The following is a 23785-nucleotide window of genomic DNA, read 5'->3' on the forward strand; positions in this document are numbered from 1 at the left end:
TGACTGAACGAGTCACAAACCTCTCAGACTGCCTCTGAAATGCAAAGAATGTAATAAAGTGTAGCTCCAGGCAATTGTGAGGTCTTCTCTGGGAGGAGCCAGATACTGACACTGTAAGGAGAGGTTACAGTGAGATCTGAGTGCTAGGAAAAACATTTCTCAAGTGATATCTGCAGTGTTAAGTGAGGAAAGACTCTCCAACTGTTAAAAATAAGATAGTGAACACTTATATTCTAGTTCATTTGTAATCAAAGTTGTAAATAAATCAAAATTACAGTTTTGTTTAAATATTTACTTAAAAATTATCCCAGGCACATCCCATAACATTTTAAAATACAGCAGTTTACATTAATATTAACATAGGAAAATACTGGGGAATAAGCTTGAGAACATTAATTTTGAATAAATACTTTGCAATAAGATGTTGGGTACAATGGTTGAAAATTCACAAACATTTATGGAGGACAACATTCAAATGGGAAGAAGCTGAAAATGAATCCCAAACAAAAGACTTTCATGAAATACAATACATGTCAGTTCAGTTACAAACATTGAAAATAAAAAGTGGAAAAGCACTTTAGGGGGAACAACCACAAGGACAGTGCAAGTCTTTATGCATAGAAATTAAAAAATTATACACAACCAAAAACAAGAGGAATGTTTATCAAAATTCTCAGCATAAAACTCTGCCAAAGAAGAACATATCAAGTTCAAAGCAAAAAACAGTGAAGTCCAGTGCATGCCATCTTAAATAGTAAAAAAAAAAGGGGGTCTGTAACAGGAGTCAGCATACTACTATGCTTGTATTTTCGATATTGCGTAACAGCCACCATATATTAAAGCTCAGACAGTTCCAATCTCAGAAGGTTATCAAAACCACGTACCAGCTCCAGGAATGTCTGAATGTCTATGCACTGCAAGAAGATTGGGTAACCTGCTGCCTTGCACAGTACTCTATGCTACAGTACATTTGAGAGAAAGACATGAAAGATGATCTTATGATCTTAGTTTGTGAGAAACTAAGATCATAGTGGATTTGAAAAACTGTGGCCCAAAGAACTGATAAACCAGCTCTAAAAGCAAAGATAACATTCTTGATGTTCACGTGAGATCACAGTGCCTTATTCAGACCTTTGATATTATTTAGCCCGTAAGATATTGAACTATTTCAGAATCTCTTGATGCACACAGATTAATCCCACAGGATCTTCACTTAAAAAACAGTAATTAATGCTTAATTAAACTAGGATTCCGCTGGATATCACTGGTAAGGCTTGATATTTTTTCCAAAACTATAATATATGGGGTAAGGCTTCAAAAGCTGATCTAATCACTTCTCAATTTGGAACCAAATGATCTTCATGCCAAATCAAATTTAAATTTACAGCATAGATATAGACAGAACATAAATGTAACCTGAATGACTCAAAAGAAAACAGATTTATAGGTAGACTTGTCAAAAACCTGCTTTTAGTCGTCTGCTAATGCTATGAAACGAACGTTTTGTTTGACCAAATGATTTAGTGGCATGATTGCATCAACAGAGCCCAAAAGAACTGGAGGCGTCTTGTTTCCATCGACTATGATTATAAACTGAAGGACATGTAAATATAATTTTGTCTATAAACATCTTAATTGGAGAGTTTTAAAAGAAACCGCTACAGGACTTAACATACAATACTTACAGTTGAATAATATTATTTGACCATAGATCCTATACAGCTACTCTGGTCCTATTTTGGTATATTTTTATGACCAACACCACATCAAATATATCCAAATAACTGTACGGTCTGGTTGTCTAACGTGAAATATTAAGCCGCCCACTTATCTATATTCAAATCGGGAAAGGTTTTAGCTACAGCTTCGACAGCCTGTGAATTTCACTGCACAAATGGGGTCACATGATGTATCTATGGGCTTGGGTCTCGACATGCAATTAAACTTGCCTGTCCTAATCTAACTCACAGTTACTTCTTAACATGCAAAACAGAGATGTTTAAGATTCGACTCAGGTTGGGTTAATCTTAGACGCACTACTTACTACTCAACACTGGTTGTAAACTTTGGTTTTGTTAACTGGAGGGGAAATTAGGATTGTGGCTTGACTTTTGTGAGTGTATGCTACTGTTACTGTACTGGAAGTCACCAACTAATGCTACAAATACATCTGCTAAGCACGTTATATCTGAATGATCCTTGTCTGGCACTGTGTAAACATGGCTCGCAATTCATTCTGTTGGGTTTCGTTGACGGCGTCTGGTTCTGGGCTTTTCTGTACTTTTGCTACAGCAAAGTTGATGCCTTGGGTAAGTCCGGCCTGGGTAAAACTAGCCACCTGCACCATGGAGCTTCTTATCTTCGCGAAAGGTGACACTACGCGGGTTCCATTGCCATCTGCAGGGGAGGGTCCTGTGACGCCTTCCAGACTCTTTTGTGACCCACATGATGTGGCAGAGCCTGCAGGCTGAACAGTCAGAACATTAGCCCCATGGATAGAGGACTCTACCTCAAGCTGAGATGGGCGAGGAAGCTGCTGTTGGGAATTTGAAGACCCCAGCTTTGTGTCTGGAGCTGAGGAGGCTTGATGCGCTTGAGGTTTGGGTGCTGAAACCACTTCCTCGAACACCTCTATTGGTTTGGTCTTGGCATCCTGGACAAACTGGTGGCAGTACGCATTGATAGGTGTCCCGAAGTCAATCAGAATGGCTTCCTCTGCCTCCGAGGCAGCCCCAGGAGACTGGCCATCCGGGACAAGTGACAAGCTATCTGGTGTCTTTTTATCACAGCCTGTGACTCGGATGACAGAGGGCACCGCGAGCTCGACGCTGCCAATTGACTGCGAGCGACTGCCAAGTCGCGGTGCAGATACTACAATTCCACAGCTAGGAAGCACGTAGTCTACGTTTTCCCGAGAGCCTGAGCAACGATGCTCATCAGAGTTGTATGAATCAGAATCAGAGGAAATCTCAGAAGAATGTTCGTTGTTGAGGGCTTTCATGGATGCTGAACCCATACTGCCATCATGAGTCTCTAAACTGCTGTCTGATTTCCAGAGGTTCATATGCAAATTTGGCTTGAGGAAGTTCACTTTTACTTCAGGCTTTGAGAAGGTCCCTAGTTTCCCCAAGGGCTTGAAGTTTCCAATGTTGACGTTAGTCTTTGTCTGCTTTACTTTCTGGTTTAGTGTTGAAAACTTGTTCAAAAGGAAACTTTTGCCTTGAGCCAAACCAGACCCAAGGACTTGGTCCACGGCTTTTCCTTGTATTCCCATTATATCCTCATGTGGTTTGCTGTGTCTCCTGAAACAAAGCAATTAAAAGCAATGAAAAAAACAACAATCCAACACAATTTCGCTTTGTTAAAATTAGAAGAAAATAAACACATTTCACTGAAACTGGTTTAGTTATTTGTAGTTTTAACATTACACAAAAAAACACATTAAATCAAATGTTCACAAGCTTGATCCAAACCACGTTCATTTTAAAAAATCTGATTTTTGTTGGTTTGTCTCACTTTTTATTGATCAGATCTCACTTTTTTTTTTCATTTGTTATCCATTGTGAAGTAACTATAATCATCTAAAGTCAAATTACTAAAGTCTCACAGGAACCTACACAAGTTTGCGTCCAGTGCGGACATGCTAGCCGAAAACAGAAGAAACGATCATATCCAGCCACATATGATTTTTTGTACAGAAATACAAACTAAATATTTTGGATTATATTTAAGATTAAAAATCAACCCTGCAATGTGAGCAAAGCCTTTGTGTTCTTAGTAAATCAGGTAATAACCATTAGGCCTTCTTCAGAAAATAGAATATTTTTTTGTTTTTTTTCCGTTTACCTCTCTAGTTTCTTCTCAATAACCTGGACATCAAGCCCCATAGCTTGCTTTGTAATACGAAGCATTTCCGCGATGCACTGGAGTGTGTCTGAAATGCAAGCAAACATTTCAACAAGTGCAGAGGAAAGGATAAATTATTCAACAAACACAAAACCCTACTTCAGCATACAGACAGCCAAGTTGTATCTCTTACCAACTGAGCCCATAATATGTTAATCACAGAATTATGCAATACAGTGGTGCAACAAATCATGGTATCCCAGCACAAACCTTTTCCATCATCTTCTGGATTTCTTGTGACAGCCCTCAGCGTATGAAAGTAACCGCTCATCTCCCCGTTCTTATAGTGCAGCCGCATGCAGCAGTATTTAGGCTTTCCAAAAAGAGTCGGTTCTGGACCTTAAAAAGACAAACATTGGCAAACTGTCCGGATTTTATTTAATTGGACAAAAATGACACCCACAAGTTTATCTACAAGCTCTTACCAATTTCGATCTTTTCAAGTCCTTCTAAACTTAGTCTCTGGTACTGGTTGACTTTGTCCGCCTCCTCATCATAACTAAACCACAACAGCAAAAAGTGAAGTGGCATTACTAAACCAATCTCAAGAAAAAGGATTTCTTATTTCAAAATCATAAACATTGGGAGAAATTGCACTTACTAGGCTACATAATATGCACAGTTGGACAAAAGCAAAAGAACGTCAACATCTTTGTGGGTGGCATCTATAAGACTGATAGAGGAAAAAACTGTATAAAAGATCAACATCTTGAAAGAGAGGCCAACAAAAAGTACCATTAAACCCTGGAGAAAGACAAACAATAGACAATGCCTTGCAAAATGCATGACATTTTACTAGAATTTCTCTCTGACCATAATAGATCATGCTTTATTTGAGTATATCTTGTGTAAACATTACCTCAAATAAGCATTACATATGGACAGAGCTATCCCTGTGCACAGATTTAAGATGATTCCAACCCAATCAGTAAAAGATTTTCAGGCATCTTTCACCATGACCTACCACCAAATAAGATACTCAAAAGAATGGAGGAAATATGGCTCCCTCGCCCAAACAATTATTATACAACCAAATAGGAAAAAATATGAAAAACAATTTGTACAAGTACCTCTGAGCCATTGACAATAAACTGTAGGAGGAAGAGTAAACTAACAATATAAATGTTTAAATCAAGCTTTATAAAACATTTTTAAAAATAGATCTCCTGCACTATTACTGTAGTTTTATTTTATTAAATGTTTAATATTATTGTAATTAATTTTATTCTCAAGTTGTAATAAATATTTCCAAATAAATTAAAAAAAAAGGAAATTACCGTTTTAAGGGGCTGTTAACACAGAATGCATTCCACTGTGCTGCTTTTTCATTTTTCTCTTGCGTTAGACAGATGCTTGAGCATGATATAGCATTCTTAAAGTTAAAAAGGTTCTTTAAAAAAGGTTATTTTCATTTAACTGCCATCTGTCTTGCATTTTTTTAACACAAGAATGCCTTCTGTGTGAACAGTCCCTTAATCTTCTGAAACCACATCATACAGTTTGCTTGAAATGAGATCTCTCTCCAAAGCACTGCATGATGATGTGGAGGGCTCTCACCTTGGATCACAGTCGATAAGTAGCCATCCACTGTGAAACTTCTCATCATCAGGGAGCAGCAGCTGCATGTATGTCTGCAGCAGGAAGCTGACCTGCTCCTGAGCTCCTCTTTGGCTCTCCTTCTCTTTCTCCTCATGCTCCTTCTCTTTGCTGAAGATGGAGTACAGGTCTTCTGTTACTGGAAGGCCCATCATAAGGTCTGGGAGGAACGGAGATACAGTAAATGCATATGAGGCACTATTCTGGAATATTAGCATTGTGTCCCTAAGATGAAGAATTCCTCATACTGACCAATGACTGCCTGCCGGTAGGCATCTCTGAAGCGGTTTAGATAGTACCGATTAGCTGAGTTCACACCATCCTTCATCACCCCCGCTAACTTTCGCTCTCCTGTTCGTGTGAAATCGCCCTACACAACAGATCGCATACATCAGAAAAAGCTGACAAACTACTTGGGTGGTCATCACTGTCCTTCTTCAGCTATAAGATTAAAAGCTTTAGTGTCATTTTTACTCCTTAGAGAGATGCTGAGGGAATTACTTTAGGTCCCCCAAATTAAACAACATCATTATGTAGTGATGAATAGTATTTTTTCATATTTTATAAAGTGTGTATATTTATTGCTTGAGTTATCTTTTTTACATCCATAAAATAAAATAATAAAAAAGTGTATATATATATACACAGACACACACCTATATATATATACATACATACACATAAACAATTTATAGAATTAAAAGCAAAATGTATTTAATGATTCTTTTGAAGAAAAAAAGTTTATATAATTTAAATTATATTTTTAATAATATATATGGTTTTAACTATTTTAATATATGTGTGTGTTTATATATTATACAAGTCTCTTTCATAAATCAGTCCCAAAATGTACACAACTTTGAGAAAAAAAAAAACATCACAATCAACATTTCTTAAAAATATATATGTATATATGTGTGTTTACATATAAATATACACTGTACACATACAGATTATGTTAACACATATACACACACACACACACACACACTTAAAAATAAACTGTACAAACCCATATATTATGTAAACACAAATTTATATTTTGGGTGCGATTAATCACAATGAATCGATTTGACAGCACTAATATTATATAAATAAATATATATAAATACAATTAATAATTCATTTATATACTACTTATATGATTTATTCAATACAGTCACTCACAATAAGACAATCAGTTAAAAGATTGACTTGTCAATCTGCAAACTAGACACTACATGCTGACAGATGGTTATGTAAATGGACAATGGGGACAGCATAAAATCAATGGCAAGCATTTAGTCTATTTACCTTTAGGGCAGCTGTGCCAGCATACTGACGGCTAATGGTGTCTCCATTGTTGGCCCACATCACCTGATAGATCCTGTAACACTTGAGGGGCAGTGGCTGCTCGGGAGGCATTACACCAAGTTTTTTCAGCTGGAACCAAACAGATCAAAAGACTCTTTGAATGTACCGGCATACTGAGAGCAGCTGAGTGAGGCACTGTTCTGTCGCTGCAATATGGCAGTGCTCCTAGAAGCCATAGTTTTATTTACACCTTAAGGCATTTAGCACATGATCTTCTACATAACAACTTGAATTTTTATGTGTGAATTTATCTGTGTGTGGAGTGTTCCAATCTCAAAGGTGGATTTGAATACCTGCTGTTCCATGACCACGCGGGCAATAGCTGCCTGTACCACATTAGTTCTGTCTAAGCAATCCATGCAGTTAACCCGGAAGATGCCTTCCTGTTGACAGATGACTCCTGCTTGGTCCACCCTATTTGCAAATCAAAGCAGATAGATATTACATTGGACATGATATTAACTTACTCGGAAATAAAAGTGGTTATTATGAGAGAATAAGGACTTCAGAGCAACTGAAAGACTCACCAGGCCCATCTCATGTCTGTGATCATGTCAGAGATGGCATCAGTCAGAGTCTGCACATTCTCAAACTTCATTCCTCGACTGGGAAGTGACAAAAGAGAAAATCTGCTGTTGAGATTTAACTGTAACAGGCTTCTTTTGTAAAAATGATCAGGATGGGCTGATCTTTAGATCAACAGACTCTGGGGTTCTTACCAGTGCTCGTGGAAGTCAAATGAAACATATGTTAGGTTGGGATTATTGTACAGCAGCACTTGTTTGAGGAAAGCATCACCGATCATCTTTTCACGTCCATTTTGGTCCACTAAATTAATGATCACCTGATGAGGGGGAAAAAATCAGTGCTAAATAACCAAAAACATTTTAAAATTATTATACTGAGAAAATAATTATTGCTTATACCACCATTTAAATGTTTATGGTCAGAATTATTATTATTTTTTTTTATTATTATTTTTATTCCGCAGTGACCAATTAAATTGATCAAAAGTTACAGTAAAGACTTTTATTATATCACATAAGCTCTCCATTTCAAAATAGTTTCCACAAAAATATTAAGCATAACAACTGTTTTCAAATGTTTCCTGATCACCAAATAAGCACATTAGAACATGACACTGATGACTGGAGTAATGGCTGCAGAAATTTCAGCTCTGAATAAATTTCATTTTCAAATATATAAATAGGAAACAGTTATTTTAAATTGTAATAAAAATTAACAATATTACTGTTTTTACAGATTTATTTTTAATCAAATAAATACAGCCTTGGTGAGCTTAAGTACCTTGATCTTTTATTATATTATATTATATATTTCACTACAAATGTCATTCACACAATTTAGTAATTACACACAATTATAGTCTTATAAAGGAACAGAATGCATTAAAATAAAACATTACAACACTAATCATGTTTCAATATTTTAATTGATTAATAGCACTACTTTTTATACTTCTAGTAGTATTTCACTCGCTGAATTTGTTATATTTTAAACACACCTTACCAGTTTTTTGTAAATCTGAACTTGCTGTTCAAAGTGAGAAGCAAAAAAAGGCATTGTTTCCCTCTCGCCTGCAACAAAGCACATCTGTGAGATAACGTGGGAAACAGCACTGCAGAAGGATCACAGTAAAGCTCTGAAATATCACCACTAAGCCACAACATTTCCTCTGAGCACTGTGTTCAACCAAGAAACTATGAAAGCAGTGGCATGCCAGTTCCACAGAACATTTCCAAACAATGATTACATTGATGCATCTATAAACAGAAGTGCTAGACTGTGCCATGAGTTAGATCTCATTTATGATTTGAAGAGAGAATCAATCACAGGGATACACCTCACCTTTCTCTATATGGGGTCTGGGGTTATAGCGATACCCAGCTTGGCTCCAAAACACAGGGACAGAGCCTCGCGTTTGTACAAAGGACAGCGTGTGACTGTGCACGTGGATAAGCTGCTCCGTCTCCACATAGTTGGCCACGTGTCCATCAGTATCCACCCCCCTCCGCTTGTAGCGCATTCCTTTAGTGGAGAGCAAATGATATTGTCATAATGACAGCATGGTTAGTAAATATGAATTACTTGCCTTTATTAATTAGTGTACCTGCACGGTGACGGCTTCGTCTGGAGATGAGGGCCACAGTGAAGCGTGGGTGAATATCATCCACACAAGTGGGTTCCTGCAGAGGTGTCTCCGGGCTGCTCCTCTCTTCATCAGAGCTCTCGTTATAGTTTACCACCAGCTCCTCCACTTGCACGAACCCTTGGATAACAGGAATAACCCAAAAGTCCACTTGAGGCACCTGCAAAACAGGACATCTTGTATGATTACCATTCAGGGCTGGTTTGAAAGTGTTTCCATCAGCGAATAAAAGTTATAAGTGTAATTCTAAGTGGGAAAAAATTTAGAATTTTTTGAATTTGAAAGTTAATTTTTGTTTCTCATTTTGTGGCAGAAACAAAAGAAAATAAACCAACAAATGTTAGATGTAAATTCAGAACCTGCAATATATATTTTCATTTTTACTCAATAAAAAAAAAAAATAAACTCAGAATTCTGAGGGTAAAACAAGCCAGAATTGTGAGATATTTGCTCCCAATTGCAAGAAAAAAAGTCAGAATTGTGAGGAAAAAAAATTGCAATTACATTATTGTATTCCATGCCACAAACAAGATTTAATAGGTTTGCATATCCAAATAATAACAATTAAAAATTCAAGATAATTTGAGAAAAACAGTTTTGAACCTGCAAGTCAATGAGGTCTTTGATCATGTGCTTGTTCCAGAAGAATCTATCATCCACCTAAAGGGAAAAACAATATATGATGTGGATCAGTATTCTGTCTGTTTGTCAGATGGTATGTGTAAATGTTTGTTTAATACCGGTAGTCTTTTTATTAGAACATCCAGAGAAACAGGAAGTGAGACTGGAAAATCACCTTTATTAAATGTGCTTTTATTTCTATATTTTCAGTTTTCAATTCAGTTTTGGCTTAAGTTGTAATCATTTTTCTTTACATGTTTTGTTTAAAAAAAAAAATCTTTTTTCAGTTTTAGTCATTTTAGTATATTAGTGTAGTTTTTCATCATATATATATATATATATATATATATATATATATAATATATATATAATACACACACACACATTATATATTTATATGTATGTGTGTATATATTATTTCAGCTTTATTTCAATTAACAATTATTTTTGATCATTTCGTTTTAATTAACAATAACAACACTTGACCCACTCGCTACCACTTCTTTCCTTCTGTCTTTGTTCATTGTTTTAATGTAGCTGCATCCTCAGAAATAACAGATATGATCTGTTAGCACTCTACTATTTGTCCAGGAAGTGTCTAAATATAATGATCTACTCTTTAAGAAATGAGAAATTAAGCTTGGCTATAAATGTATTTTTGCATCCTGTATGTGTGGGGCGAGTGTAAAACAGTGAGCCACATCATAACTCAAAGCACTTCTTGCTATCTAAAGTATTTACATAACTGTCACCAATATCAATAATTTTAAATATATTTAGTATCCTCAAGTCAGTCTTTTTCAATCTTTCTTAATATGTTTGAATATTGAAAAACGGAAATATTTAATAAACAACTAATAACTACTTTTAAATTGCAAGAACACTAAGTCTGTAGACATTTACATTTTGAAATATGTAAAATAATAACTCAGCTTCTCACCTTTTTCCACAAGGGCTGATCTGACTTGCCTAACTCTCCCTGTCGCTGAACTGTATTGGTGAGGTCATAGGTTAGGCTATAGTAAAATGAATCCGAGTCCATGAATATCTTATAGAGCTCATCAAGCAGCCGCCTCTCCAGACGTTCCTTCTCTTTATTCTCTTTGACCTGAAAGGCAGGGGAATACTGCATGGGAGTGAACAAACAAAACGAGGTTAAAGAGACAGTACTAAGTTAAAGAGATGACAATTTACGGAAGAATCAGGAGGTTCTGCTTTTACAAGACATTTTCAGATTTTACAATAACCATACTAACATGTCAATGTAATGTCAACAGATTAAGTAAAATGGGAATAGTTAGTCTCAAAATGATTGGTATTGATATCAACGACCGAAATTTCAAAACAACCCCTCAACCTTTTTCTTGATGGGAACGGCAACATTAGATTTGATCTGACTCAGGGTTTTCAACAGAAACTTGGAGTCGTCTGGTGACTGGGTGATCTTCTCCGGTTTGTTGATTCCAAAATGATGCTTTTTACAGAGCTATAATTGAAAGAGAGGAAAAGAATAGTTGACTCTTTTGGTTCTGCTAACTATCTGGTACCATTACAAACCAAGCTGAATAGTTCAATTTGCACCTAGTACAAATGTAGTACATGAACATCTCCGTTTCCCTGCTCAAAGTCCATCTGTAAAATTCTGCTAAATTAATTCCTGTAATTAAAAAAACTGACGGGGTGCCAAGACGTGTACTAAAACTAGCCTGATGCTGATGCCAGCGCAGATTCATGTGCCCATAAAACAGAAAGAACAGCTAAAGACAAACTACACAGGCAGGCTGCTATTCCAAAGTAATAGAGGGCAATTATTCTGTGATAAATGACTCAAGTAGAGATAGCGTGCCAGGAGAATGGATTACAGTGATCTCTGACTGTTTCACTTACATGGTTAAACATCTCCTTTCAATCCCAGAGGCTCTGCTGAGAGACTGACTTCTTAGAAACATCATGCTTCCTCTGGATCCCCTTAGAAACACACACCACTACTCTTGCACTAATTGTACGTCAGCCATTTACTACACAAGAGGGCTGAAATACTCTTGGGGATTTGGGAAGAAATTCAGTAAATTCTAACAGGATGCAATAAAGTAATGTCTACCAACTAGGACAATGACAAGAAATGATGGTTGAAATGTTAGAGCAACAAATCTATTCACTATCACTTTTGACTTCTATAACAAGTTCAATTAAATCCAGCATGGAGAACATTTTGAAGAAAACAGTCAGCATTAGTCACCTCTAATTCCAGATCCTGTGGTTCATCCTCTGAGAGTGGAATGACTACAATCTTAGTGATCTTGTAGACTTTGTGGTCTCCTGGCAACTGGCCCACCAGTGCCTTCTGGCGAATCAGGATCAGGCCCAGAGGAAGATCTGCCCAAAGGAGCGGGAGTGTGTCATGAGTACAGAGTTCCACACCTTATTTTTCTGCTCTGTCAGGCATGATTCATTCCTATGGCAAACATTCTCATAACAATGACTTCAAAGATAGGCGTGATGTAGTCATGCTTTCACTTAATGTAAATCAATAGATAAAAGCACACTGTGCAGCAGGCAACTCAAAGATGTTTGGCTGGGAAATTGAATGAGCAGCCTGGGTTCTTTGTAGGAATGGTGCAAGGAAATATCAGGTTTGCCCACGGATTAGGTTACGTAAGGCATGTAGAATATGTAGCTTTAAACTCATATGGTTTTTATTTGTGTAGTTTGCCCTGGAAAAACTGCAACCAAGCATTAAAGGTCAACCAGTTATTTTATCCATCAATAATAGTACAAAATGCACCATGCATATACAGACATCAGCAAGGGGTTTCTCTGAAAAAAAGGAAGATAGACTGAGATTATAATAACATTATACATATAAAGGTTAATATAACCTGTTAACAACGGCTTCTCAAATCAGCCGACGAATGGTGAAATGAAAGTATGATGCATGCCATCATTTCACTTCTGTGAAAAAAACCCCTCAAGACCTTCCTTTTTTTTTTTACCAAGTGAAAGGCATTTGTTTAGTTAACTGGTCCCTATGGAAATGGATGTCTATATGTAGATCTTTAATGAATCCACAATATTATTTGAATACCATTGTAAATATGGCAATCATTCAAAACCAGTGCATTTAACCTCATAAAGCTACATCAGAACTGATGGGCGTCAAAGCACTGAAAGACATTTAGAAATTACAAAACAATACTAAACCAAATTAAGCTGATATGTCTGCCTTTCATTATGTTAATCAGTGAGTCTATGGTACCCAGTTCTTCCAATTAAATCAATTAAATATGAATGGTATTTTAGCAATAACAACATTAGAAGTCCGTTTTAGTCCAAGAGTAACCAAATTTATTACAAACATTAGAGTATTAAAATGGCATTCTCATCCTTTATACAGTAAATATGCAAGTCTGATGATTAGACTTACCAGCATGAAGCTGTATTTTTCCAATAATACCTTCTACAACGCCCAGACAGACAGGATTCCATGCCAGCAGCAGGTCTGTTGCTGAAAGGGGATGAAAATTAAAGCAATAAGTATTGCAGTTCATAATATATATTTTTATTTATAATCATTACACATACAAATGAACACCTTTGCATCTTTATTATTTCTATTTATACACAAATCCTTTTTTTCAGCACTGCATCTGGGACAGAAGAACCATCAGAGCTTTATTGAACTTTCCATGGTTATGTGGCTGCTCACAATTGATGGCAAAAAAAACTTTCCAAGGCATTTCTGAAGCAGGTTCCCGACAATCATGACAGCTGACTTGAGTCACCAACTTGCCGAGTAGCTCCTCTTGTGATTTTGGATTATGAATAGATTTGCATCTCATAAACACAAAGCCATTAACTGATGGACTGGAGTCGTGTGGAATACTTGTGCATTATTGAGATGTTTTATTTGAGCATGTGATGTAATGTTAATACATGTAAATTTTCCTGTAATCTGCCATACTTAAACCAACTGGGATTGAATAATAAACACAGTATTAATTACTACAGTTGTATAACCTCACTCAGCCACGCTGGCAACTGTGGCATGATGCATTGTGTTAGGAATTCATTCAAAGGAAGCGAGACTGAACGCATCATGCATACAGTGGAAACCCTTATCCAGTTAAATAATGAAAAAGCACTGCAACCTAAACCCGTTCAGCCTGGCTGCAAGGCACATGGTTAAAAACAACTAGAACTCATCCAAATCTTCACAGGCTGCAATGTCCCCAATACTCTGAGAGATGGACTAGCTGCCCATCTAGTTCTAGACTTGACAAGATATAACAGAAGTGTGGATAGGTAAATATTCTGAAACGAAAGAGGACAAAAAGTGGAACAAAGGGTTGCATTGTGAGAGTAAAACACACGTCATGGTTGAGCATGCAAACCATTTTTTATATATATCAAATATGCAAGACACATTTAAATAATATTGAAATACTGATTTCTGATAAGAAAGGTTAGAGAAGTGTGTCGGTACCTAGTAAATTATTGGTTTAAAGCCAGGGGAGAAAATTCTCATTTGACTATCTCTACTATGCCGGTGTTCTTTCTGCAGAAGAACAGTCACATGTCTGACTCTTACTTTAACCTTTGCCTTTTAATAGCATAACTATATAATTCCCCTGTGCAACATCTCACAGCATCAGCACTGACCATCATATTTATAAATACATCACTAACAGACATTTAAATATTAATTTACAACTGACATTTAATTTCGGTTTAATTAAGGCCATTTGGTTGTCACTTCTAAGCCCTGTAAACTGGTTAAATATCATTATTATACACAGACGCAGCCTGCACCACTGAGAAAGAGTAATGTCAAACTGGACCCAAAGGTTATCACGATATCAAACAGAGATACATTTTAAGGCAAAAATAAACAATATATTTATATATAATTAAATATATAGAGAATATAGTTTTTGTTTATTCACAAATTGTCATTGTTTACTCACCCTTATTTTCCAGATAGCACATTTACATCTGATGTCTGTTTAAAATCACTTCATCTGGAAAGCATCTGCTGTGTACAATCATCTGATAAACATCTTTAAGATGTCAGTTTTACATACATTCTAAATCATAAAGACATTTTTCTAGATGCAGAAAAAAACATCTTGCATATGTAAATGCAGAGGTCTCTGTGATGTACGTGTGCTATCAGGGATTGCATGACTTTCTTCCTTGGAACACGAAAAGAGATTTTAGGCAGATTTATAGAGAACGAAAGGCTTTTACTATTCACTTTCATTATTTGAAAAAAAAAAAAAGATGAAAAAGTAAATAACTGAGCCTGACAGTGCCTAGCATCAGTCTAAAATCTCCTGAAGAAAGTAAGTCATACACGTTTGAAATAACATGGTGAGTAAATAATGACAGAATTCTCATTTTTATGTGAACTATCCCTTGAGTCTCAGGCTGACATCTAAACGCCCTTGACCAAAACATACAAATTTTCAAACCCCATATGATGTAGTAAGAAAAAGGGTTTCTAGACACGACATCCTACCGAAAACATCACCAGGGGTTTGCACTGACAGCCATGTCAACGCGCCGCTGCTGTGAAAGTAGGGCAATGAAAACAAAAACAACTGGGCATCTTTCAGACAGCAGCTTCAATCGACAAATAGAAAAACTAACATTTCCATTTCTTTAATGTCTGTGCAACTTCACAATGATTTTAAAGAGCCGACTTCTACAAAAGGAGAAGAAATCTCTCATCTTGTTTCTGGTTTGGAGCAGCGTAAAGTGACCAGCTATTATGCACAAGAAATGGTAATAATGTAGACAGTGAAAACAGAAACATTGAAACACATGCACACTGCATAACAAAAGTGATTGAGTTACGGTGTAAGAATTACCCGGTCTCACGGCCATAGATCCATCTTTCCTGCTGCACCACAGCGCATTATCTCCGCTCTGGAGAATATAATGATCTTTAGCTTGAAACAACTCCATGTTCACCAAAACATACGAGCTTCCCGACACCAAACCACTGGATTTGTTCCCGGTCTGAGAAACGAGGAAATGCGGCAGCTCGCTTTTCGTCCACTGACAGTCCCAACAGACGCCAGCTAGCCTGCTAGCTGTGTACTTGTGTAAATGTTTATAATAATCTGATAGAGCATCGTGTCTTTTTGTGAGCTACTGGCCGATCATCGAAAATTAGTCGTCGGTGCATTAATGTCAGTTTAATAAGGGCGATACTGTGGCTCGGAGATGTGCCGGTCTGTCTTGTATTTTCCACTGAGGGGAGCAGCAGCGACTGAAGCAATTTCCTCCAGTTATACACACACGTGACTTCCTCCGTCACGCCGAACACCAGAAGTTCATCTGTGACTGAGATGCCCCACCTGCAGTAAGCTACTTGATTTTAATGTAGCCTATTGATTTATGTTATATCGTTACTTTGTAATTCTATTTTGAAGGCACTTATATAACTGATGACCTGATTCAATAATATAATACTGGTGCCATGTCTGAATGATTGTAAAAGTTGGCATTATTCTAGGCCCAAACCACTGTGCGAAATGAATTATAGGCCTGCAGGGTCTTTAGAATCATTGTGGTGCACCAAATGACTGAAAGAAATTTCCAACTTAAACTAAATTTTAAGGGCTTTGAAGAACAGACTGAGAAACGAGGTTCTCAAATTTGGTTCTCTTTTTAAAACACTTGGAGATTATTGCTTAAGTTAAAAAAGGGATTTAAAAATTAAATTATAGTGTTAAATTAAAGTGAGTTTTTTTATTTTATTATTAAGTATTTATTCATTATTAATAACATATTTTTAAGTTTTATTATGAAAAATGTGCAAAAAAATATTTTTACAAATTTGGCAAGAGGCAAAACCTTTGCCCAGTTTTGTGCCATTCCGTTTAAGTGACCAAAAAATGTATTTAAATTTTATTTATTTATTATTTAATTAATTTTTCTCATTCCACTGCCCTGCCTTGCGTTTTTGAATGCATACAGGTTCTGTGTGAATGGTCCCTAAAAAAAATCCAATGTTTCCATGGGATTCATATAAAACTATTCAAATGAAATAACCACATAGTAAAATCCTCTTGAAACTTGCAGAATTTATTTCAACTAATTACATAATGCCCTGGACTCATTTTAGTTTTCAATAAACTTTTCTTCTGCAAATATGCCTAATAATCTGAGATGAATAGCTCACCTTTTTAATCATTGTGATTCAGGCTGACCTGCATGTATAACTATACCTCTTTCTTATAACTGGGAATTCATAATTTGTTTATAAATATTATATTATATATATATTATACATATATTAAACATATAAACATATATTATAATATATGTTTATTATATAATTCTTAAAAAAAGTCTTAGTAAGCATAATACTATAATATTGCCCTATAAAACTGTTAGCACTGTAGTAGAATGATATCTAATAATAAGCCATATGATGATCCATATAAAGTTATTTTACACCAGGGGTATCAAACTAAATTCCTTTATAGGGTTAGGGTTAGGGTTATAAAGGAACTGAATTCCTTTATAGGTCTCTGCAGAGTTTTGTTCCAACCCTGCTTAAACACACATAGCATGTAGTTTTCAAATGAGCCTTAAGGGCCAGATGAGTTGGATCACGTGTGTTTACTTAGGGTTGAATCTAAACTCTGCAGGGCTCTGGACCTCCAGGAATTGAGTTTGTCATCCATGCTCTACACAGTGTGCATTAAAAAAGAAAAGAAAAAATAGTGGTTGTATATTACACACTTTGCAACTTGTAAGCAAAGTGCTTTATTATATTGTATTTGCAGTCATGCTTATGTCACCATATCATGTCAACATTTTAACAAACTGCAAATAAGCTGTGTAACACTGAACATTGCATACTATTTCACAAAACAGAATTTGAAACCAGTTTTGTTTGCAGTATTAGTACGATATCAGAGTCAGTAACAGGTCATTGAAATAAGAAGATCTCACAACAGTCATGTGAGACAAACAGCACTTTGTTTTAAACTGAATTGAGCTGACACATTATACAAAGTAATTTTTGGTGCACTAATTTCAAGTCCCTTAGAGCAAGCATTTAAGTTGCTTTCCTCAAGGGCACAAGGTTGATCAAATGGGATTGTTTTGGTACCTGTAGAGTTTATAGATCACCATAAGTTTGGACTGACCCTGGCTGCTTTAACTGTAAGGCAACCATATTCAGTGAGAATCTTGTGTTTTATTTTTCATTTTTTTACATTTGAACATTCTTAATACTGGAAATGTTCATTTTGCCACAGAAAAATAGAATAAAAATATATCATAATTTGTATCACTGTCATTCAACAAATAATAATACTGACAAGCATTCAAACAATCATAGGGAATTCTGTCAGCAAAGCATGATGTTCAAATGGTTATATTTAAAGGCATCAATCTCTCTCTCTCTCTCTATATATATATACATATATATGTATATAAACCTTCCAATATGCCAAAATAAAAATGAATGCCTTTTTTTATATTTTTTGTAGCTCACACAATAAAATGTAATCAAAAAAATTCTAATAAAAGTTTTCACTATGACAGCCCACTTCGTCTTTAACAACTTTTTGAGGAATATTCAAAAACATTTTTTCATTCATTCATTCATTCAACATGGTACAAAAGATACTTTTTGAATGTTAAAAAACTTTCTTCTGTTCAAGGCCTCGTTTTCATTTGTTTTAGAACATAACCAGTCACCACTTTGTCTTTTGCTACAAGACACTTGCATGGTGTGATTTGACAACAGCAGCATCACATAACAGCACACATGATTGCACTCAGTAAACAAATCACGTTAGATCATTTCCAACAGAAAACGTAAATTATTCATGCATCCAACTAATAATAATAATTGCGCAAGTAAAAACAAAAATGGAGATTTTGATTAGTGTTCTTCTCAAATTTGTGCTTTCTTTGTGCAATTATAAAATCTCCTTGACATTCTCTGAGTTTGCATGGTCAATCATACTCGACTCAGGGTACGTGTCACCAGCAAGCCCTTGCATCGGCTCTCCAAACATCTCCAGTTCATCTAGAATCTTTTGAACTCTGCGGACACCATCCCTTCGAGCCTGACGCACATCTGGGCGACCTTCAGGGTCTACAGAGTCCAGAGCCAGAAGTTGTTTGGTCAACATCTCCTCCAGCAACAAGTATTTTTTATCATTCTTCTTCCCATCGAAACTTTTCACATCTTGTGCCAGGTTGTCCACACATTCCAATATCTGCTGCACTTTGATCAGTCCTGGGTGGCTCAGATCTTGTTCTGAAGTCTCCTCAGGTTGGAATTGTGGGGGTGGGACCTCTTGAGGTGTTGGAGGGGCAGCGGCTTCCTGGGGTTCTGGTGCTGGAGGAACTTGTATGGTAATATTGGATGTCTCTGATACCTGCGGTGACTGCGGTACGGGTTGTTGTGCTTTTGGCTGGGGTGCTTGTGTAGGTGGTTGTTGTTGTACTGGCTGATGATGTATTTGCTGAGGAACATCACTCGCTCTTTGAATGGGAATCTCAAATGCAGGTGGTCTGACAATTTCTTCAACTGGTTGTTCAACTTTTGGTGGTATTGCTGCGTGTCCAATGTGTTGCTGGACCTGGCAATAGTAACATTTACTTTAGTTAAATTTCATACATTAATTCTGAACACTGGTATTTCTCACACTAAATGTTACATCAATGAACATTATTGTACAAGATGGCTTGAGCTTATGTAAATCAATAGCTATTAATAAATACTAATAAATAATACATGTACCTGGGGTCTCTCTCCCATGACCTGAGACATGACTGGTGACTGGGCCCTCAAGGGGACCGGGATAGGACTGGCAGTTCGATTCTGTTGAATCTGAATGGGCACTTGTTCACGGTAGATTGGGGTTTTTTCTCGTGCGGCATTAGAACTTTGACTAGGCTGGAATTGTGAGGTGCACCCTATACCCTCATGGATCACAGGAATGGGGATGTAGCCCGCCCGGAGACCTGTATTGCTGGGTCGGGGCTGTTGATGAAGGCCACTCAATTGTTGGTGTGTGCCCTGTGGTTGATGAACCTGACGCAAATAAAAATACAGTTTGATTTCGGAAACCGCTAGAAATGTATACACTAGCATTCAAAAGTTTGGGATAAGTACGATTTTTTGAAAGAAATCAACACCTATAATTTAGCAATAATGTGTGTTTGTATCGCATTTTTCAGCAACCTATAAGACTACATTTTTCAAATTTTGAAAAGACAATACAGGGCCCAAGGAAAACGTATAAATGAAAACTCCGGAAGCAAAGTACATGAATTAAACCTTTCACAATGAATCAATATCCAGATCTGATGGAGACTGCCATGTCTAATAGAGATATCTGATTCCTAATGGTTTACCTCAGGCCCGTGTGAAGCAGGTGAACAAGACAAACAAGCCTCTGATGGGGACTGCACTGGAGATCTAGGCCGACAATGTGCTGTTGGGGTTGGGGAAGGCGTACGTCCATCTGTTCTCAAATTTTGCGGCACTACTGGATGGATGTATGAGAAACTCGGATACTGCTGCAGCCTGGGTTCAGTGTTTTCATGGGAGACTGGGATCGGGATGTAGCCCTGGCGTAGCATTGGTTGCCTCATCTCTTGAATATAGGATTTGTGCACGTCCTGAGGTGACTCAGGGGCTATAGAGGGGCCATTTAAAAAAAACTGAAAAACACATTAAAAAAACATTAATTAGTACACAGATCAGGTCTATTCAAAATTAACCCACTATTTGTATTCATATTAGTTTTATCCTCATGTATTGACGAGGCAAAATATTTAGCATCACAATATCCGGTAATGCATATATAACCTCTGATGATGCTCTTCTTTTCGGCTCTGCTGAAGTATGTAGAAGCTATACGCCAAATTGTTTTGCAGGAGGCAAATAACTCAAGCATGTGGTTGACTCGGTTATTGAAAAAGCTCCAATTATCAAAAATGGAATTCCAGACAGCATGACAAAATATTTTGACTTGCACCAAGGACTTATTAAAAACAAGCCAGAGATAGTGGTGTGTAGATGTTTTTATTTTATTTTTTAATTTACCACAATCCGTAGATCATTGTTCTCATGATTAATCTTAACTGAAAAAATAAACCCTCCTTTATTAACTTAGTATAATCAGTTATGATAATACACATTATAAACTAAAAGTAACTCTTGTATTAAATATAGATACTTCATATGACACATTATGTGATAATTAACAGTATTTTACACTTGATACATTTTTCCTATTAGCGTCACAGTCAAGTTGTTGGCGTTTAGTCAAAATTAGTAATTTGCAAATTCCACCCATTGTATATCTGTCTTATGTAAAATGATATTATACATGTTATTGCAGGCAACCAATCAACATGTTATTGGGCTCAGTCACTGCTTCAGTTCAATACGTAAATGTAAAACACTGTTTATGTCTTGCGTCTTTTCTCCTCATCTGTTTGACACACAAAGGTCAGTCCACCCTGTCTCAATGATGAGGCAGTCCAGGATCAAACATGAAACATGAGTGGGTAAAAAAACTCACTGTGCACAGCAACTGTTAAGCGATGGCATTGGCTTACAGGATATACCCTGAATGCCGTCGATTCTAATTCCATGACTCACTCTATGTAGCATTTTTCAATGGGTTCCTGTGCTGTTGACACTGTGTCTTAAAATACTTTTTGTGAGGGGGAGGGCCGCCCTTACTCATCTAAGTAAATCAGAGTTGCACAGACACAACAAACATCAAACGAAACAAAATCCCTAACAAATCATGACGAAACACCTATTCCGATGTTGAAACAGCAGAGATGCTACATAATTTAAGACAGAGGTTTTCAACAGGGAGGCAATTACTCCTGAATGAAGGCATGGTCAGATTTACAGTTGCTCAGTGAAATTTCGCAAGCGATATCAAGTCATTTCAATCCGAGTCTACGTGACTAAGAGTCCACATTTAATTATGGTAAAAAAAAAAAAAAAGTGATCCAAAGAGATTTCACTCAAGTTCAGTTTGGTTCCATGATTTGTTGTGTTGCCCAACAGAAAGTTGCTTGCTTGATTGGTTTCCAATTCCACTGAAATTTCGTTAAAATTTCATTTCATCAACTTACAACATACTAAATGCTTTAAGTTAAGAAGCTTTAGTTCAGCAAATTGCTTTATTTTCCATACTAAATAAAAAATGTAATGTAATGTACAAATCTCTGCACTGCATTGTAAACGTTAACAAAATTTAAAGACATTAATGTGGCAAAATATGCACAGGCCAAGCTCAAAATGTAACGCTCAATACACATCCGATTCCTTTTCACTAGGGAGTCCAGGGCCTGAAATATGTTAAAGATGCCTGATTTAAGGTTTACAATGTTCTGAAATTAAGACAGTTATGCACTTTTATAAAAAAAATCTAAACCACCAAGATACTAAACAGAGAGAAGTAGTGTATGTAACCTCATGCCCTCTGCCTTTTTTTTTTTTTTTTTTTTTTTTTTGACACAGACGCCAAGAGTAGCGCTCAGTTTATCTCCTGGCAGCTGTGTCTTTCCAGCAGATTCTTGGTGACACTAACCTCGGACAAGTGTTGATCTATCAAATGAAAGATGGCAACTGGCAAGCCCCCGTGTTCCCCCCAACATTTTTTACTCCCTGAACCTGATGTGCGGAGAACAGTTTGACACTTTCAGTTTGTAACTTTCAAGCCCATCCATTGGGAATGACAGAATCGGTGAGTGGGCGGATCTTTCTGAAATCCCATGTAAGGAAAACTTTGAGGAACGCGTTAGAGGTGCGCGGTTCCAGGCATGTGGAGAACAAGCGCAGTGCGCGTAGTTCCCGAGGCTTTAAATAAACATTTAACAGTCTCACATATAACTGCAGTGCGTCACACACTAATCACTTAAGCTGAGATCATCACACTAATATATTTTGCCCGTGTATGCTCCGACAGGCCGTTCAAATGCACGCGAAGCGCTATTTCCACAGAGGTGACAGCGATTCACGCGCGAGCGTCGGCGAATATCAAGTGCGTGGCTCCTCTACTCTAGACAGTCGGTGTCTGATCAAGTATGTGGATGTACTGAGTGGGATCGTAGCCTACGCACTCAGCAAAACTGTATTTTTCGATAAAAACACCCTCTAAAATGCCACAATGCCCACGTAATCTATAAAGCACGTCCTATGTTGTTATGCATTTTTTAAATAGCCTGAAAAACGCACCCGTTTGACAGCGCAACTTCCAAAAGCAAAATCAAGATCTATCTTACCTTTTTCGTGTCGTGCCTCGGATCGTTCCACGTCGTTGTGCGATTGTTGTGATCCACAAAAAACGGCCAACCTGTCTGCGGGTCGATTTTGATCTCCCACCCAGGCGGTAGAGGATCGTTAGTTGCCATCGTTTCGACTGGAGATAGTGTTTTCATACTCTGATATTGCTTCGCTCCCGAATATTGTGCCATTACAGCCGCTACGGACGCTTTAAAGGGTCCGTTTGATGACGTACGGTGAACGGGGACGGGTTTCTCGAAGCAGCAAGGTCCCTCTGAAGACTACCGAGAAAGTTCTATCTGAGGGGTCACGCCCACGTGTGTGTCCAAAAATTACCCCTTGACCGTCCCGACACAGATCATCTCTGACACTTTAATCCCCTCCACCCCGGTTTATTAGACCGAGCACACTTGTTGCTCTTTTAACGTAAAGACAGACAGAACTGATACATTTCAGGGAAAACCTGTCTGATCTCCGTCATTCTACTCTTCTTTCCATTTTGCTTATATAATAATTTGAAATAATTTTAAATAATTTGTTTTTGTTTTTTTTTAGGTTAAGAGGAGTTAACATGTTAGCCAGCACCCCCCTTAATGACTGGATTATATATAGGTTATAAACAAAATACATTTTATTACACTGACATAATGTAGAATATTAATACAAAGAAATCAGGACTGAAACCAGGTTTGTGACATTATTTAAAGAAAAATTCTAAACAAACGCAAGCTGTTCCTGAGAAGTCAAATTCCTGGATATTTCTATACGTTAGATATAATAATTTATCAAATGTAACACTAAAAATCAAACAATTTAGCAGGTTTGTGCGCGCACACACACATGCCCTT

General features: G+C 36.9%; 2 protein-coding genes across 3 annotated transcripts; both read right to left on the reverse strand.

Annotated features, from left to right (window-relative positions):
- Positions 1-277: 277 nt before the first annotated feature.
- Positions 278-15952, reverse strand: LOC128026199 (phosphatidylinositide phosphatase SAC2-like). 2 transcript variants are annotated; one of them, XM_052613033.1, is made up of 20 exons: positions 15517-15952; positions 13071-13151; positions 11886-12022; positions 11004-11132; positions 10587-10754; positions 9629-9685; positions 8987-9185; positions 8725-8904; positions 8386-8453; positions 7575-7699; positions 7383-7460; positions 7149-7269; positions 6796-6924; positions 5755-5872; positions 5464-5662; positions 4508-4579; positions 4332-4405; positions 4117-4245; positions 3847-3934; positions 278-3302 (listed from the first exon to the last, which is right to left on the reverse strand). In XM_052613033.1, exons 1-20 carry the CDS (start codon positions 15611-15613, stop codon positions 2183-2185), a joined length of 3369 nt encoding a protein of 1122 aa, XP_052468993.1. In that variant the 5' UTR covers positions 15614-15952; the 3' UTR covers positions 278-2182. The 2 variants fall into 2 exon arrangements, with proteins under 2 accessions (XP_052468993.1, XP_052468991.1); XM_052613031.1 differs by having other exon boundaries at positions 10587-10772; positions 15517-15935.
- Positions 15953-17386: 1434 nt separating this feature from the next.
- Positions 17387-23212, reverse strand: LOC128026201 (BAG family molecular chaperone regulator 3-like). Its single transcript, XM_052613038.1, has 4 exons — positions 22937-23212; positions 20039-20347; positions 19422-19715; positions 17387-19260 (listed from the first exon to the last, which is right to left on the reverse strand). The coding sequence occupies exons 1-4, from the start codon at positions 23126-23128 to the stop codon at positions 18592-18594; spliced, it is 1464 nt and encodes a 487-aa protein (XP_052468998.1). The 5' UTR covers positions 23129-23212; the 3' UTR covers positions 17387-18591.
- Between the last annotated feature and the right edge of the window lie 573 nt (positions 23213-23785).

Source organism: Carassius gibelio, chromosome A13, assembly GCF_023724105.1.
Source record: "Carassius gibelio isolate Cgi1373 ecotype wild population from Czech Republic chromosome A13, carGib1.2-hapl.c, whole genome shotgun sequence".
Taxonomy (NCBI): Eukaryota; Metazoa; Chordata; class Actinopteri; order Cypriniformes; family Cyprinidae; genus Carassius; species Carassius gibelio.

What these genes read in the sequence shown, in the direction of transcription:
- LOC128026201 (XM_052613038.1), bottom strand. Translation starts at nt 23,128, where the DNA reads ATGGCACAATATTCGGGAGCGAAGCAATATCAGAGTATGAAAACACTA. An exon ending in CGAGGCACGACACGAAAAAG is followed by an intron (nt 20,348 to 22,936) that starts GTAAGATAGATC and finishes TGTGTTTTTCAG; the next exon opens with TTTTTTTTAAATGGCCCCTC. An exon ending in TCATGGGAGAGAGACCCCAG is followed by an intron (nt 19,261 to 19,421) that starts GTACATGTATTA and finishes TACTATTGCCAG; the next exon opens with GTCCAGCAACACATTGGACA.
- LOC128026199 (XM_052613031.1), bottom strand. Translation starts at nt 15,613, where the DNA reads ATGGAGTTGTTTCAAGCTAAAGATCATTATATTCTCCAGAGCGGAGAT. An exon ending in AAAAATACAGCTTCATGCTG is followed by an intron (nt 12,023 to 13,070) that starts GTAAGTCTAATC and finishes TCCTTTGGGCAG; the next exon opens with ATCTTCCTCTGGGCCTGATC. An exon ending in AAGACCTCATTGACTTGCAG is followed by an intron (nt 9,186 to 9,628) that starts GTTCAAAACTGT and finishes CCTGTTTTGCAG; the next exon opens with GTGCCTCAAGTGGACTTTTG.